Source organism: Magnolia sinica, chromosome 7, assembly GCF_029962835.1.
Source record: "Magnolia sinica isolate HGM2019 chromosome 7, MsV1, whole genome shotgun sequence".
Taxonomy (NCBI): domain Eukaryota; kingdom Viridiplantae; phylum Streptophyta; class Magnoliopsida; order Magnoliales; family Magnoliaceae; genus Magnolia; species Magnolia sinica.
The window spans coordinates 95,509,863-95,525,506 of record NC_080579.1 but is presented as its reverse complement, the minus strand read 5'-3'; the positions used below and the strand labels follow the sequence as shown (position 1 = coordinate 95,525,506).

The following is a 15,644-nucleotide window of genomic DNA, read 5'->3' as shown; positions in this document are numbered from 1 at the left end:
ATCTCAGGGTAATGGCTAACATCAGTGCACGCACCATTCTTGCTCAATGGCAGGGATCGTGCCGAAAATGACGGACACATTTATCTCAAGAGAAATGTATAAATAGGGGATATCTATAGGAATAGGTACGCAAAATCTCTCATCGAAAACCCGCTAGGGATCGATGCCAAGACCTCAAGCGTTGAAACGAGGTATCTCCACTCAGTCTGCTAGTTGAGGTATGGATCTGGGTGTTTCTCACCCGAAACTTGCCCACACTACTTAGACTCATATTTCTAGCCAGACCTTGACATCGGAGGGTCCTCTGCTCTAACTAGGGTCTCTTTTGTTTTTCTATTGCGCAGGCTTACAAGGCTCAACGGGAGTGCTCAAAGCTCGGGTAGGGTTAACCGGATTTTTGCATCAACAACACCCTCATCCGAATTTTGGATTACAAACCATTTAAAGTGGTCCTATAGTTTGGGGGGTTTTAATACATGTGTGACACGTGTGCACGCCTACGAAACACCACACTCTTATCCCGCACTATAAGCACCAGGGGGGCAAAAACGCCTCGGGCATGAAGAAATCGACGCCGTCCAATCTCGGACGTTAACCCGGATCCAAGGTTCCATCGCTTTTAAGGCAAGTAGAATTAAGAAAAAGAAGCCCGTTTGAGACCTATTAATCGCATTATCGACCCTGGGATCTATCTGTCACATCTCAATCCAACGGCTAATACTCGTTCAACGGGGGCGCGGCTTGCGGAACCTGACTTTGCGGACCATCTTGATGAATGTACCTTACATCCACGCCGTCCATCCGTTTTGAAAGAAGATCATCTTAAGTTATGATTAAAAAATAAGCAGATCCAAATCTCAAGTGGACCACACCACATGAAACAGTGGTTATTGACCATTGAAAACTTCTTGTGGCCCACAAAAATGTTGGACCAAACTGACATTGATGAAGGTCTCGGTGTTTGATGACAAATAAGCATTCAGTTGACCCCAATAAGTTTTTAACTTTGGGTATTCAATCCCCACTGGTTCCTGTGGTATGGTTCACCTAAGATTTGGATTTTATTAATTTTTAGAACTATGACATAAAATGAGCTGTTAAAACTGATGGACGGAGTGGATTTAAATAAAATACATCAAGGTGGGCCCCACATCAGGGATCCAACTCCTGGGTCCACCGAAGCCGCGCCCAAGTTCAACGACCCAACTCTCTGTTTTTCCCGTGAAATGCTTGGGAGCTGTAATTTTCGCCGTTACGTAACGCCGTTATGCAGATTGTCCTTCCTTTGATTGCTCGCAGCTGGACAAACGCCGGAAACTGGAAAGTAATCCTCCGTAGTGAAAGAAGAGAGAGAGATAAAAAAATCGCTAAAAAATAATCAGTAAAAAGCGCGTCGGTTTTTTTGTTATTTAGTGGCTTTCTGTGGTTTTGGATTATTCTCTCATTTTCGTGTCAGCTTTTCCTCGCCTCCTCTGTGTAAAATCGGCGAGGAAAAAGAGCTCACCTTCTTCTTCTTCTTCACCGAGAGAGAGAGAGAGAGAGAGAGAGAGAGAGAGATGTTGGAGGCTTTGGTGCTTGTCGTGTGCATTTTGATTTGTAGTACGAGTTCTGTCAATGGAGCCACAGATCCAACTCAAGGTACGTTTTTTTTTTCCCCTTCTTTTGGGGAAGCTGATATTCACACCCCCTGTTTTTGATATACGAACCCCTTTTCTTGTTATTTTCTTATGTGTTTACTAGAAGGAAAGGAGTGTCGGTATAAAAATGACGGGAGATTTTTCTTTTTCTTTGTTATTGTTGTTTTTATGGAGATCTTAGTAAGATCTGCATTGCACTGTATTTGAAGATTATTTTTTTTTGTTTTTTTTTAATTAATTAATTTTTATGTTCATGTATTTGAAATTTTCTATTTGATGGGGATTTTTATTTTTTAATTTTTTGGAATTTGATTTTTAATGGTTTTTTTATGAGTGGGTTTTGATTTGGGGATTGAAAAAGGCTGGTAATGATTTATTATAATTTTTTTTTTTTTGGAATTGGGTAATTTTCTCTTTTATTTTTGTTATATGTATATATTTGCATTTTAATAGTTTTGGGGTGAGGAGGTTTTAGGAGAATGGAAATGGGTTTTGATTTATGGATTTAGGAGAGGTTTTTGTTTCTTAGGATTGGTTTTAGAAAGTGGTTTTGGCAATGGCATGAAGCTAAAGTCTTTTCCTTTATTTTTTTATTTTTTGGATTTTTTCTAAGTAAAGGTTGCTTGAGTTAAGATCTTTTACTTATTTTTCTGAAAGAGTAATTTTTATGTATTTTATGTTTTTTTTTTTTTTTTTGGTTCTGACTTCTGAGAGTGTGGAGGTTATAGGATTATTGAAATGGGTTTTTGATTTATGGATAGATAGAAAAGTCATGGGATTCCATCGCGAAGCCTGATCTGGAAGTTGATGGTTTTCTTCTTATTTATGTAAAAACAATGGCAAGCTAAAAAAAATTATTCATTTGTTTATTCTTTTCTTCTTTCCTAGTGCGAGTAATGGTGCGATGATGAAAATGGTTTTTCTTTTCTGGATTTTTTTCTTGCATGATGAATTTGATTAGGTTGGGATTCACATTGATTTGGGTTAGGGATGAGCTGATACAGCCAATGTATGGGTCGCATTCATGCATGCCAATCGGTGGTGCTGAAATCATCGACCCAATTGCAGATTGGAGTATATAGCATGGATGTCACCCTTCTCCGTTGATAACTGTCCCATTTGCCAATGGTCCAGATTTAACGGTCAAATCGGATCGTCCAATCAATGCAATTTTCAGTCTATGCTTTATTCACAACAGGGCCCTTGGCAGTCCAAAATTAGTGTCCAAGCATGACCTGCATACTGATGAGTTCTTAATGGATTCTACAATTATGGAAGTGGTTTTTGGTTCTTCTGATCCATGGACTTAAAAAAATGGTTTTCTAAAGAAGAATGATCTCAGGAAACATTTATTTTCAACTATCAGAAACGACAGCATCTAGCTAAGTATTCATTTTGTTTTTCTCTATTCTAAATTGTTCCCATGTTATGAATGCAAACTCATTTGTTTTCTAAACTTGCCCTTGGTATGAATTGGACAATTCTCACGGAATAATTAGAAAGAGAGCTCCTCTTAAATTCATGCATTATGAGTAGTGTGTAGTAGTAGCTGTTGTGATCTTTGGGCATTTCGAAACCTTATTTTTGCCCATGAAACTAATGTGTATCAAGTAGATTATTGTGGTTTATATACAGTAATCTTTTTGAGGAAAAGTCAGCTTTGAAGTTTTCTTGATGTGACTATCTTGATTCTTGACCTTCATCTTTTGGCTTGTTCAATCCACAGCTTCTGCTCTCCGGGTCATGTACACCAGCCTAAATTCATCTCCTCAGCTGACTGGCTGGAGCTCGACGGGCGATGATCCATGTGGGCAGTCTTGGAAAGGTGTAACGTGCTCGGGTTCATCGGTTACAGAAATGTGAGGATTTTCATCCTGATACTTGGAATGCTTAGCATAACACTGGATACTTCCTTTTCTGATTTGGGTTTTATTATCAGCAAATTATCAAGTCTGCAGCTTAGCGGGTCAATGGGCTACCAGCTTGATTCTCTTACTGCATTAACCAACTTGTGAGTTTTTATTTATTTATTTATTTTTATTTTTATTTTTATTGCTTTTCCTTTTTCTATTCTTCTTCTTGTCCATTATTTTTTCTTCATATTTTATGTTTACATTTGGGGTGTGATTTGTTGACTTCATACAGCGACATGAGCAATAACAATCTCGGAAACTCAATACCTTATCAACTTCCTCCAAACCTCCAACGACTGTAAGTTACATGAATGAAAATTTCTCACAACATTGTAAGATTTGGTGGTGACAGTTAAGTATCTCATCTGCAGAAATCTGGCTGGGAATAGCTTCAATGGAGGCCTCCCTTATTCGATTTCCCAGATGACTTCTCTCAAATACCTGTAAGTTTGGCACCTTTTTTGTTTAATTCTATTATGAATTTATATCGGAAACCTGAGAATTAAGCGGTGGTATTGGTGGTGAGTGTAGAAACGTGAGTCGCAATCAACTTCAGGGCGAATTGGGTGGCCAATTTGGTGGACAACTAACTGGTCTCTCGACATTGTGAGTTAGTTCTCTCTTCTCATTAAAATAGCAACAATTCTTTGCCGCTTTAGCATCATGGGAAAATGTTTTCTCATTATTCTATTGTTGACAATGAGTGAAATTGCTTTCACCTTGCATGATGGGTTGATGGTTTTCATCATGGTTTTTAGACTCGGAGTCTCGGATCGACTTTTTCATCTCGAATTGGGTTGTGATGTGCCTGAATTGGGGTTATTATTATTATTATTTGTTGGAGCGAGAAACTTCTATGATAAAAGAATTAAAGATATGAGAGTGAGTTGAACTTGTAGGCTGTAGCCACAAACGATAAAAGGTGCAAGAGAGGGAATGAAGCCTGCTAGACTGATGTCAATATTCTTTAGGGTTCCTTTGTTTTATTGAAATTGGTTTCAGGTTACTGAAATAAGTATTTCTGATTTTCCATCTTTGCTATTCAGAAGTCAAGTTCTAGTATTAATTTCTCGCACGGAAACTGGCGATGACTGACTTTTCTTTGATCAATTTTTTGATGTTACTATGCTTCTTTTTTTTTTTTTCCCCAGTGTTATTGGAATAGTATTCTGTCATATAGAGTATGTTTTGAACTGGTTGTTCAACTAGCATCCTGGATGCTCTATTCAGAGAGTTTCTCCCTGAATTTGTAACAGCTAGTTTTGCCGAGACAATCTCTCCTCTCTTAATTTCCTCTCTTTAAGCTTTGATGTTCTTGTCGGGTTTATTAGCTTCAAATAAGGTATTTTTCCAATTGCACTGCAGGGATCTCTCTTTCAATACTTTTACGGGCAACCTTCCTCAGGGTTTCAGCTCCCTTTCAAGCATCAACTCAATGTAAGGAACATAATATGTAACCTGCAAGTGATTTAACACTTAGTATTGAGTCATGATTCCTTCATCAGATATCTTATTTACCATCTTGCAGGTTTTTGCAAAACAACCAATTTACGGGTCCCATTGATGTCCTTGCTGATCTCCCCCTTCAAAATTTGTGAGTGGCAATATTAATTAATTTGGAAACTAACCCTTTTTTTATATATAAAATCTTTGGTATTTTTTTTTAAAAAACCTGTTGAACCTTGTAATAATTCACATCTCTGCTGAGTTGCCAGGAATGTTGGAAATAACCATTTTACTGGCTGGATTCCCCCCCAGTTGAGAAAATTAAACAATAATCTCCAGTGAGTATTTTAAGACTGATCATGCTCTTCTTTCTAAGCTAATGATATTCATCATAATCTAGTTTTCTGTTTTCCTTTTTACAGGATTGATGGTAACTCATGGACCAATGGCCCTGCACCTCCCCCACCTCCATTTACACCACCACCAACAAACAGACGAACCAACCCTGGTCAAAGATCTGGTGGCAATAACAGCCCATCGGACAATGGTGGAGGTGGGAAGAAATCAGGCATTGGTGGTGGAGGCGTAGCTGGTATAGTGATATCCGTTTTGGTTGTTGGAGCGATAGTAGTATTCTTCTTGGTAAAGAGGAAATCCAAAAGTTCCTTGGATGAGGAAAAGCTTAGCTATGACCGACCCTTCACCCCTCTTGCTTCAAACGAAGTTAAAGGTAATTCATTTTCATCATGTAGTGTCCATGTATGTAAATTTCTCTTGTTGAGCTTTAGAAGTCATGTCTGCATTTGGTTCTTAATGGGGTTTCATTTGATTCGATCTTCCTCTTCTGCACAGTTAGGCCTAGACACCTTCTTTCCAAAAAAAAAAAGAAGAAGAAAAGGCCCAGACACAATTCTTCATGTTTATCATGCCTAGGCTAAACTTGAGAGAAATTATATAATCCTTGGCCGGAGGATACGTTTGGTATCCTCTGGCCTTATAATTTGTACAAGGTCTCATGGTTCTGTTATTCAGCTCATAGATCTTGTGGGCTCAACCACGCATAGACTGTGATCAAAAGTCTCCTAAGTTAGAAACTCCTTGCATTTTTTTTTTCTTGACTGTGGACCATTGATGTAGCTCTGCTTTACTGTCTTCTTTTTATTTTTAAGGCCACTGGTCTCAAGGGTTAGGGTCGTTTGTTTTTGGGCACGATCCATCATCCAGATTAACTTCTTTGGATCTTTGAACCATTATGGGCCCCGCCTATGCCCCACAAAAGGAAAAAAGAAAAGAAAAGAAAAGAAATTAACAATTGGCCTCATCTTCATGTCTATTTTTATAAGCGACGAATCTCATGTCTGGATCTCCCTTTTTTTTTAAAGGTTGGTTGGAGTTTGCTTTGAATAACAAAGCAATGGGTGATGGAAGGGGTCCTAGGAGGATATATCAACATCAATGTCATTGTTGTCGTTACAAGAGTACCAATTGCTTGTGGTGAGACAGACGAGTTCTTAGTAGCAGTGGGTTCTCATCAATGTTGGTAGTGTAGGTAGGAACATGTACACTGTGGAAATCTCTTATATGATTGCGAAGTGTATCTATAGTCGTTAGAATTGAGATTCAACGGTAAGATATGATTTTGTAAGAGTATGGAATAGGGTGGATGGTTTAGATTCATGGATGGACAAGAGTACATGTGGTTTAGGTGATCTTTGGGCAAATTCACCATAATGGGATGGTCTGATGGTGACGTGGATGGTTAGATTGCTAGATTTAATTCTAGTTAGGTATTCCTACGGTTGATTTGGTGAATGGTCATGTATACGAGCAGGGATAGAGATTGAAATATGAACGGCCTAGAGTTAGTGATGGATTTGTAGGATTTATACACGTCGGTTTAGGGTGAAAATTGAGGGATTGGTTCATCTATTTGATTGACTTGTTTTGGACGGTATAGACATGTTATCACATGACTCAAAGGGCTGATTTAAGTTGTGGGTTCAACGGTTATTAGTGATGCGAGTATAGGGTGGAGATCGTCGGTCAGTTGAAGGCGAATTGATCTCTTACTCTTACGGGTTCGCTGTAAGTCGGTGTAACTCGAGATTGTATGGTTTAGAATGTGTTGATTGGGTGTACTAGTGGGGAATCTTGTTTGGGCATATTTTTAGGGTAATTACAAGGCCCTAATTGAGTGGTTTTTATACACAGGTTGTGGGTCATGATTGGGTAGGTTTAGGGTATGCTCAACAGTTAGATTTGAGCTAGTTTATGGATAAATGGGCAGTCTTGTGAGAATAAGTAGCGAGAGTGCAAGTGTACATGTACACACACGCAAAATCATAAAATTGATAATTATATAATAAGTCCACAGATTGATCATGCATATCAGTAGTCATAACTTGCACAGATAGATGCATGCATGTATGCATGGATGCGTGGGCAAATGCATGGATGCATGGATGAATGCGAGTGTACTTGCATGCACTTGTACGCATGCACACCAAAATCTCAGGTCATTACAATGGTCATGATTGGGTAGGTTTAGGGTATGCTCAACGGTTAGATTTGAGTTAGTTTATGGATAAATGGGCAGTCTTGTGAGAATAAGTAGCGAGAGTGCAAGTGTACATGTACACACACGCAAAATCACAAAATTGATAATTATATAATAAGTCCACAGATTGATCATGCATATCAATAGTCATAACTTGCACAGATAGATGCATGCATGTATGCATGGATGCGTGGACAAATGCATCTATGCATGGATGAATGCAAGTGTACTTGCATGCACGTGTACGCATGTGCACCAAAATCTCAGGTCATTACAATGGTTAAATGAAAAACGAAGTGAAAAATTAGAGAAATTTTGAAACTAAATTCAAAATGGGGCCTTTAAGGCCCTATTGGCCCATGCCAGCCGTAACGGCTGTGTATTGGTGCTGATATGGGGTGTTTCGACCTTTATCAGCTGATATCTATATATATAAATATAAATGTAAATATAAATAGACCAGTTCACCCCCTAAACACATAACAGGGGTGATCGATACGGTTAGATAATGTCTGATATGCCCTTGAAGTAACCGATACTGAAAACCATGGGTGTGTGATGGTAGAGAGAGGTCAACTGGTAAATCGGAGGTTTGGCGGAAGATTTTAGAGCTTTAGGCTTTTAAAAATTAGCATGCCAAGATGGATTCTTTTATATGCAACTTCATTTGGGGGAAAAATTACAAAGGTGAGGCTTTTGTTAAAATCAATCCCCAAGAGATCCTCCAAAGCAATCCATTTTGTTACCTTGGTTCTGTTTTTCAAAAGGATGGGGAGATGGACGAGGATGTCTCCTGTAGAACCAGAGCTGGGTGAATGGAGGTGTTCCCTTGAGGTATTGTATGATCATGGCTTGCTGATGAAACATAAGAGAATTTTATAAGATTGTTGTTCAATCAATGATGCTACATGGGATGGCGTAAAGTGTTGGGCAGTAAGAAGGCCAGCATGGGTGGCGATTGAAATGTTGCATAAAATGAGGGTTTTAAGATGGATGCTTGGAAATGCTACAAAGGATACACTTTAGATCGAAGTAATCCAAAGCAGCCTAGGAGTGCTCCCGATAAGAGAGTGATGGAATGCATGTTGAGATGGCTAGGTCATCTGCAAGGAAAACTAGAGATCTCTAGTGAGGAGGGGAAACATTGATTAGGGTTGGAGGACTTGAAAGGAGATTGGGAGGAAGACCTGAAAGGAATTGGATTGAGGTGGCGGGAATGAATGCAAATGCTTGTTCACTTACTAAGGATAGGTCCTTCAATAGGATTTATTGGTAAGATTTGTAGACCACAAATAGCTGGGTCAAGGTTGTGACGATGATCGTCGCTCTCCAACCCAAGGAAAGAATTTGATCTATAATATTCATACATTGGTACCCATCATCAATCTTTTGTCCATCGCCTTCGAAACATACTTTTCACGATTTCTGCTATTAATTGCCAATAGGCACAATCCACCCTTTGACTTGCATGCATGTGCTACATGCGTTCGTGCTTATTGTGTGTGAAAACCCTGACTTTAGGTCAATTGCAACTGCCTCTACGAAATGTACCCTGACCCAACCTTAATTGCAACCACCTCTTTTATACCTTTAGGCCTAGATCATCCCCCAAAAACCAATGAATTCTGTAGCAGCGAGCCCTTAGCACATTCTTTAACGTTACTGTAGCACATTACTCTGTAGAGTACTTCCGCACAACCCTATTCATTCTTTGAACTTAAACCTCATGTTCAGTACATGTGGGCCTCACCAAATGGACTGTAGGACTCACAGTTTCAATCTTTGGGACCTACTTCATTGCATGCTTCTTGTCATCATCTCGGATTGCATTACATGTTTTCTTTATCGACAAGTATATGGTGCATAAGAGCTTTCCTAATCACACGTGTGTGCAATAAAGCTCATGTACATGTCATACATGTGCCAGCATGGCATAAATACATGGGAGATCTAATCCATCCATCAGCTTGGTCCAATCTTCTATTTGTTTTCCCAAAAATAAAATCAGGTCCAATCAGTATCTGGGCCCCAATTTCGAAACAGTTGGATGGGTTAGAAAGCTTCAGCCAAGTTTTTGAGAGCCATACTTTTGTTTTGCAAAATATGGCCCACCTGACCAGTGGATCAACCTTCTTGAGTTAGGGCATCAATATAGTGGTTCTGTTCTGATTGATTGATTATTTCTTGGACTGATTGTGCCAGGCCGGCACATCACGTGTGGCATGTACATGAGCTTTATTGCACGTGTGTGCACTTAGTGAATCTCACTGCATCAAATAATGTTTTATGACCGGCCAAATGAATCAGATATATTATGTAAGAACTATGGCTAACGAGGCTCATTCCAAGTGAATATTCTCAAGCGTCACTGTATGGAGCATCTGGTGGGAGTCTTTCACATCACTATTTTCGTGTATTGAATTCCTACACAGATGGTTAATTTGTTTATGATTGTGTTATCTATCTTGCAGAAATGAAGTCTGTTCAAACTTCGTCGGCAGCTAACACAAAGACCCTCGAAACATCTCTTTCAATAAATCTGAAACCACCACCTATTGATCGTCACAAGTCATTTGATGAAGATGAATTTTCAAACAAGCCTATTGTCAAAAGAACTAATACAGCTACGATAAATGCTACAATATTTTCAGTAGCAGACCTGCAGATGGCTACAGGCAGCTTCAGTGTGGAAAACCTCATTGGTGAGGGATCTATGGGTCGTGTCTATAGGGGCCAGTTTGATGATGGCAAGGTATATGCTTTTTCGTGTAGGAGTGGGTTGTTTTTATCCATTTGCAAATGATCCTGATGAACCTGGGGAAATTGCATCTTCATGCATCTTTCTCTTTGCAACTTCCAATATCTGAAACGTACTGAAATAGTTTCAGCACTAATTCGGGTGGGACAACGAAAAACCAATAATAAAGAACTAAGGATCTTCTTGGAATTGGGTCTTTCAACTTTTGAGTTGAGGCTATCCAAAGTGGTCTATCATCAATTTGTCCATTTTGATAGGCTGAATGGAAGTAAGAGATGCTCTTTCCTATGGTGCGTCCTCCAGTGGTACCACCATAACCTGCTAGATGTGTCCATTTTGATAGGTTGAATGGAAGTAAGAGATGCTCTTTCAAATGGTGCATCCTCCAGTGGTACCACCATAACCTGCTAGATGTGGGGCCCACGTGATGTTTTAACATCAACTCATCTATCAGATGCATGACCTCAAAAGGCCCCAAGGCCCAATACTTGGCCCGATCCAAAACTGAAGCAGGCCACAGCAAATGGAACTAGCTGAGAGGGGGTGCGCATTCTTGAATTTCACAGGGACACACCTGAGTTGAAAACTGCCTGATTGTTGACTTGATGCTTCATCAGGCCTCGGTGAAGGGTCTGAATACTCTGAACCGACTGGATTCTATATTTACAACATGGTAGGTCCCCCACTGATAAATGGTTGGTGTTCCCTCTCAACTTGTTCCATGTGCTGATTTTTGGGTGCTTCTTCATGTGTGTGTGTGTGTGTGTGTGTGTGTGTGTGTGTGTGTGTGTGTGACGCATATCATTGATGGGTTGGATTCCATGAACAACATCACTGGGGCCCACATATTTCCAGTACCACTGGAGCGTGCCTCATTTCAAATTGTTGCTTTTGGTAAATGAAAATCTATTATGTCATAACCGCTATTTCTTATTGGCCATGCTCTCTGAAGTCATTGTTTCATAGCTGCATTGACATTAATTTTCTGATTGTATTTTCAATAGGTTCTGGCTGTAAAAAAAATAAATTCGTCTGCCGTACCCAACCAATCACCTGAAGATTTCTTGGAGGTGGTTTCAAGCGTCTCTCAGTTACATCATCCTAATGTGACTGAGCTAGTAGGTTACTGTTGCGAGCATGGGCAATACCTTCTGGTTTACGCGTTTCACAAGAATGGATCACTGCACGATTATCTCCACCTCTCTGATGACTACAACAAACCATTGACATGGAGCACACGTGTCAAGATTGCTCTTGGCACTGCACGGGCACTAGAGTAAGTTCATTTTGGATGAATGCGGAGCCTGGTCGGAGAAAAATGATTTTATGCAGTAGTGTTTTTCTACTCGTGAACATAGTGACGAATCTTGTTCTTGGCAATTTCTCGGGAGTTTTTCAAATTCTAAGGTTTTTTCTTGGAAAAACTTGCCAAAAATAAAAATATTATTTTAAATCAATAGGTAATTTTAAATCTAAATACATATTTACATAACAAATCCTCCAGGTTTTCACTTTTTTTGATAATATCGCTATATTTTAAAATCTGCCAATATTTTGAAAATCTTGCGATAATATTATGATAATAGTTGGTCTATTTTGATATGTCACAAGATTTTCAAAATCTCGATAATATTTGTCACACCTCCTCAACATTCTTTGTAAGTTAGTGATTATATCACAAGATTTTCAAAATCACGGCAATATTTGTCACACTTCCTTTGACATTCTTTGTAAGTTAGTGATTGCTCATGAATGGGGATTCTACTGTTAGGTACTTGCATGAAGTTTGCTCCCCATCTGTTGTACATGAGAATTTCAAGTCAGCCAACATTTTACTAGACCTGGAGCTCAATCCTCACCTTTCTGAATGCGGGTTGGGTAGCTTTGTCCCAGATACGGAACATGAGGTAATATCGTGCACTCCAAATTGCGTTTTCAAGTCCACATGAAGAACTTTTTAATGCAACCACAGTACCAAATAGAGATTAGTGCTTGACGTTTTTCTTATATTCTATTTCTTTTGGGCAGTTTCTTTGTCAACCTTGATAGGGTGCCTTTATAACGAATTTTGGCATTTTGAAATTGATTAATTGCACAATTTAGTTGTTAGGTTAAAATTCAAGGATATGCGGTACTGCCACTCTAAACATTTCTGGTTGCCTGTTTTAGTCTTTTCTTGTCTGTGGATGACAACTGCCTGCAATAGAGATGCTACTTGTGCCAATAACATACCTTAAAATCTGGATGCGGATTGCCTGTAACCAGGGGTTGGGGATTCCTGTAACCCCAGACGAGGCGCAATGATGATGCACCGTGTGCACCTGTCAGATGCCGGCCCTGCAGTGAAAAGCAAGGATTCTCATGCTGAATGATGATTTTTGTCCTTCTCACTATGGAGGGGCCCACATCTGCCAGGCGCATGCTGCGTGTTATTATGCCACATCAGGGGTTACACAGGGACTGGTTACAGGCAATCCGTGCCCATCTTGGTGGCAGCTAGATTGATTATGGTAGAATCTCAATGGTATTTTCAGCATTCAGCATGGGTTGCTTGGTTCCTGGATATCTCGGCGGTTGTTTTCATTTTTATAAGCTATTTTTGATTAATGGTGCTTATAACTATTGAAAAATGAATCCATGAAAGTGGCAAACTGCTCTGGTGTTTTGATATTTGCAGGCCTCAAACCAAAACACAGGATCTGGATACACTGCTCCTGAAGTTGTCATGTCCGGTCAATATACTCTCAAGAGCGATGTGTACAGCTTTGGTGTAGTCATGTTGGAGCTTCTTACTGGTCGGAAACCATTTGATAGGTACTCTTAAACTCTGTGGCATTGAAAGATCACTCAATTCTGATGGTTTTACTCCCAAAGAATTCGGATCAAAAAATATTTATTTTTTTCTGAGTTTGTGTAGTCCTTAACATGGAATGCTTGGATGATTTCTATTCTTTCTGATGGTTATGACAATGCTTATGACAGCTCGAGACCGAGATCTGAGCAATCTTTAGTTCGATGGGCAACGCCTCAGCTCCATGACATCGATGCGCTGGCTAAGATGGTTGATCCATCACTCAAGGGACTCTATCCTGCCAAATCTCTATCTCGATTTGCAGATGTGGTTGCTCTCTGTGTTCAGGTAAATCTAGCATATAAAAGAAATGAAATTTTAGTTGGTCAACGCCATCTTTTAGAAGTTTCACTTGTCAGATCCACATCTTAGATGCACAAGAGGCATGAGAATAACTATTCAAATAGCAGGCGTTTTCGTTCTTTTCTTTTCCATATCTCCATTCATACATGAACATCACGATTCAGATGAAATCACATGCGCATGTGTGTGGGTGTGCATGTGCATGCTTGTGATTTGTGCGTGTGGGTGTGCATCCATGTGTTTTGTTGCATTCATGCCTGTCTAAATAATCCTTCCTGTACTTGGAGCTTTGGTAAGCCCACATGCATTTGCAATAAAACTCATTTAAACGTTACTTGTGCTAGAATGGCACCATAGGTCTGAGACCCAATTTACCCATTAGAAAGCCGCCACTATGTTGATGACCTAGCCTGAGAATCAGGTTCATCCACTGGTCAGGTGGGCCACAGTTGCAAAATGAACACACGTCTCTGAAAAACATGGCTGAAGTTTTCTAACCCATCTGCACGTTCTAATACTGTGGTTCACATGCTGATTGGACCAGATTTATTTTTGGAAAAACATGTACAAGGTTGGACCAACCTGATGGATGGATTAGATCTTGCATCTCTGTGCCATGCTGGCACATGTGTGGTGTGCACACAAGCTATATAGCCTTTATTGCCCATGTGTGTGCCCTTAGCAAAGTTCTTATATCTGAGCTAATATCTATACCTCTTATCAGTATTCATATGGTAGTACTAATTTTCAATGTTATCATTATGGGATGTACAATGTGAGCATGTTGATTTGGCATGGGTCTGTAATTAAAACTCGGGCACTTGATTTTGAGTAGCTGCGTTGTATCGGCCACTAGTGTCAAGAGATTCTTCCCTTTCAATCTCCAAAATACTAGTGTACACTTTCCATGTTCTAGAAGTGCGTAAACTAGTATTATTGAGAGTAGACTACTAACACTATAGAATATATTACACTACGATGAAAAGGCAACATTTTCTTTCCGTATCAACTCCCGACGGCCAAATGGACATTATTTCTGGATTGGGTTTTCCTAATTTACCATATCTGATGCCTTAGTGTAGGGTCCAGCACCGATACGTGTCATTATTTTAAGATTCAGACAAGCATGAAGTGACTCAGTCTGAGTTGACTGAGTCACTACGATGAAAAGGCACAGTCTGAGAGTTGACTGAGTCACTACGATGAAAAGGCAATCTGAGAGTGACTCGTGGTATCAGCCAGACTTGACTCAGTCTGAGTTGACTGAGACTCAGCTGGATCCAGTCTGGTTGATACCACGAGTCACCCCCTACTCTGGCAAGCTGTGACTTGACTCGAGCTCAGGGCAGATCGAGCCACGGAGTCTCTAAACCATGATATCTATCCTCGTTGGAATCTAGCACATGTAAATTGTAACATTCAAGGAAATGGGTTCCTAATAGTTTTGTATTTTGGGCTCCTAGTAGTTTTGTATTTCTAACACTCCAAACCATGATATTTGGACAGCCCGAGCCAGAATTCCGTCCACCTATGTCAGAAGTTGTTCAAGCACTGGTGCGGTTGGTGCAGCGAGCGAACATGAGCAAGAGAACAACCGGAGGAGAGGAGCAGCGGTCTACTCCCAGAGCTGACGACTCCGACATACAGGAGTACATGTTTTGAGCCATGCATGCAGCTGATGTGGTTGTGTTTTCTTTCCTCCTTCCCCCCTTTTCTTTCTTTCTTCCTTTCTTTTTTTTTTTTGGGTGATGATGTGCAGAGAACTAGTATTTATGATGGATGGATACATATAGAGTAAGTGGGGGTTATTGTCCTTTCACTTTTGAGGTTTGTGGATATGTTATCTAATGGTTCAGACTTCACAGAGAAGTGTCCCACACAAAACCAAGCACATTTCATTGTATCTCTAGTGATGCTGAAAAGGAAAGACCACTTCTTCAATTTACATTTACTCAGGGTATGTATATATATGAGGATTGCTAACATTCCCTAAAATTCTTTTAAGCAAAACACCTTGGATGGCCCCAATAGCATGAAAATCAGGCTTATCTGATCAGATGAAGCTAACCGTCTGATCAACATTGTGAAAATGGACCGTTGGGATTTCGGAAACAAAAATATCCATTCATCATTTTGAAACCTATATTTAATAGGTCCCACTTTGGGTAAAAAAGGGCAC

General features: G+C 39.8%; 1 protein-coding gene across 1 annotated transcript; it reads left to right on the top strand.

Annotated features, from left to right (window-relative positions):
• The first annotated feature begins 1,357 nt into the window (after positions 1–1,357).
• Positions 1,358–15,450, top strand: LOC131251823 (protein STRUBBELIG-RECEPTOR FAMILY 6-like). The gene is made up of 16 exons (XM_058252786.1): positions 1,358–1,638; positions 3,364–3,496; positions 3,577–3,648; positions 3,783–3,848; positions 3,922–3,993; positions 4,082–4,156; positions 4,916–4,987; positions 5,079–5,144; positions 5,266–5,334; positions 5,419–5,726; positions 10,025–10,305; positions 11,316–11,587; positions 12,083–12,218; positions 12,989–13,125; positions 13,294–13,450; positions 14,972–15,450. The coding sequence occupies exons 1-16, from the start codon at positions 1,557–1,559 to the stop codon at positions 15,125–15,127; spliced, it is 2,154 nt and encodes a 717-aa protein (XP_058108769.1). The 5' UTR covers positions 1,358–1,556; the 3' UTR covers positions 15,128–15,450.
• The last annotated feature ends 194 nt before the right edge of the window (positions 15,451–15,644 follow it).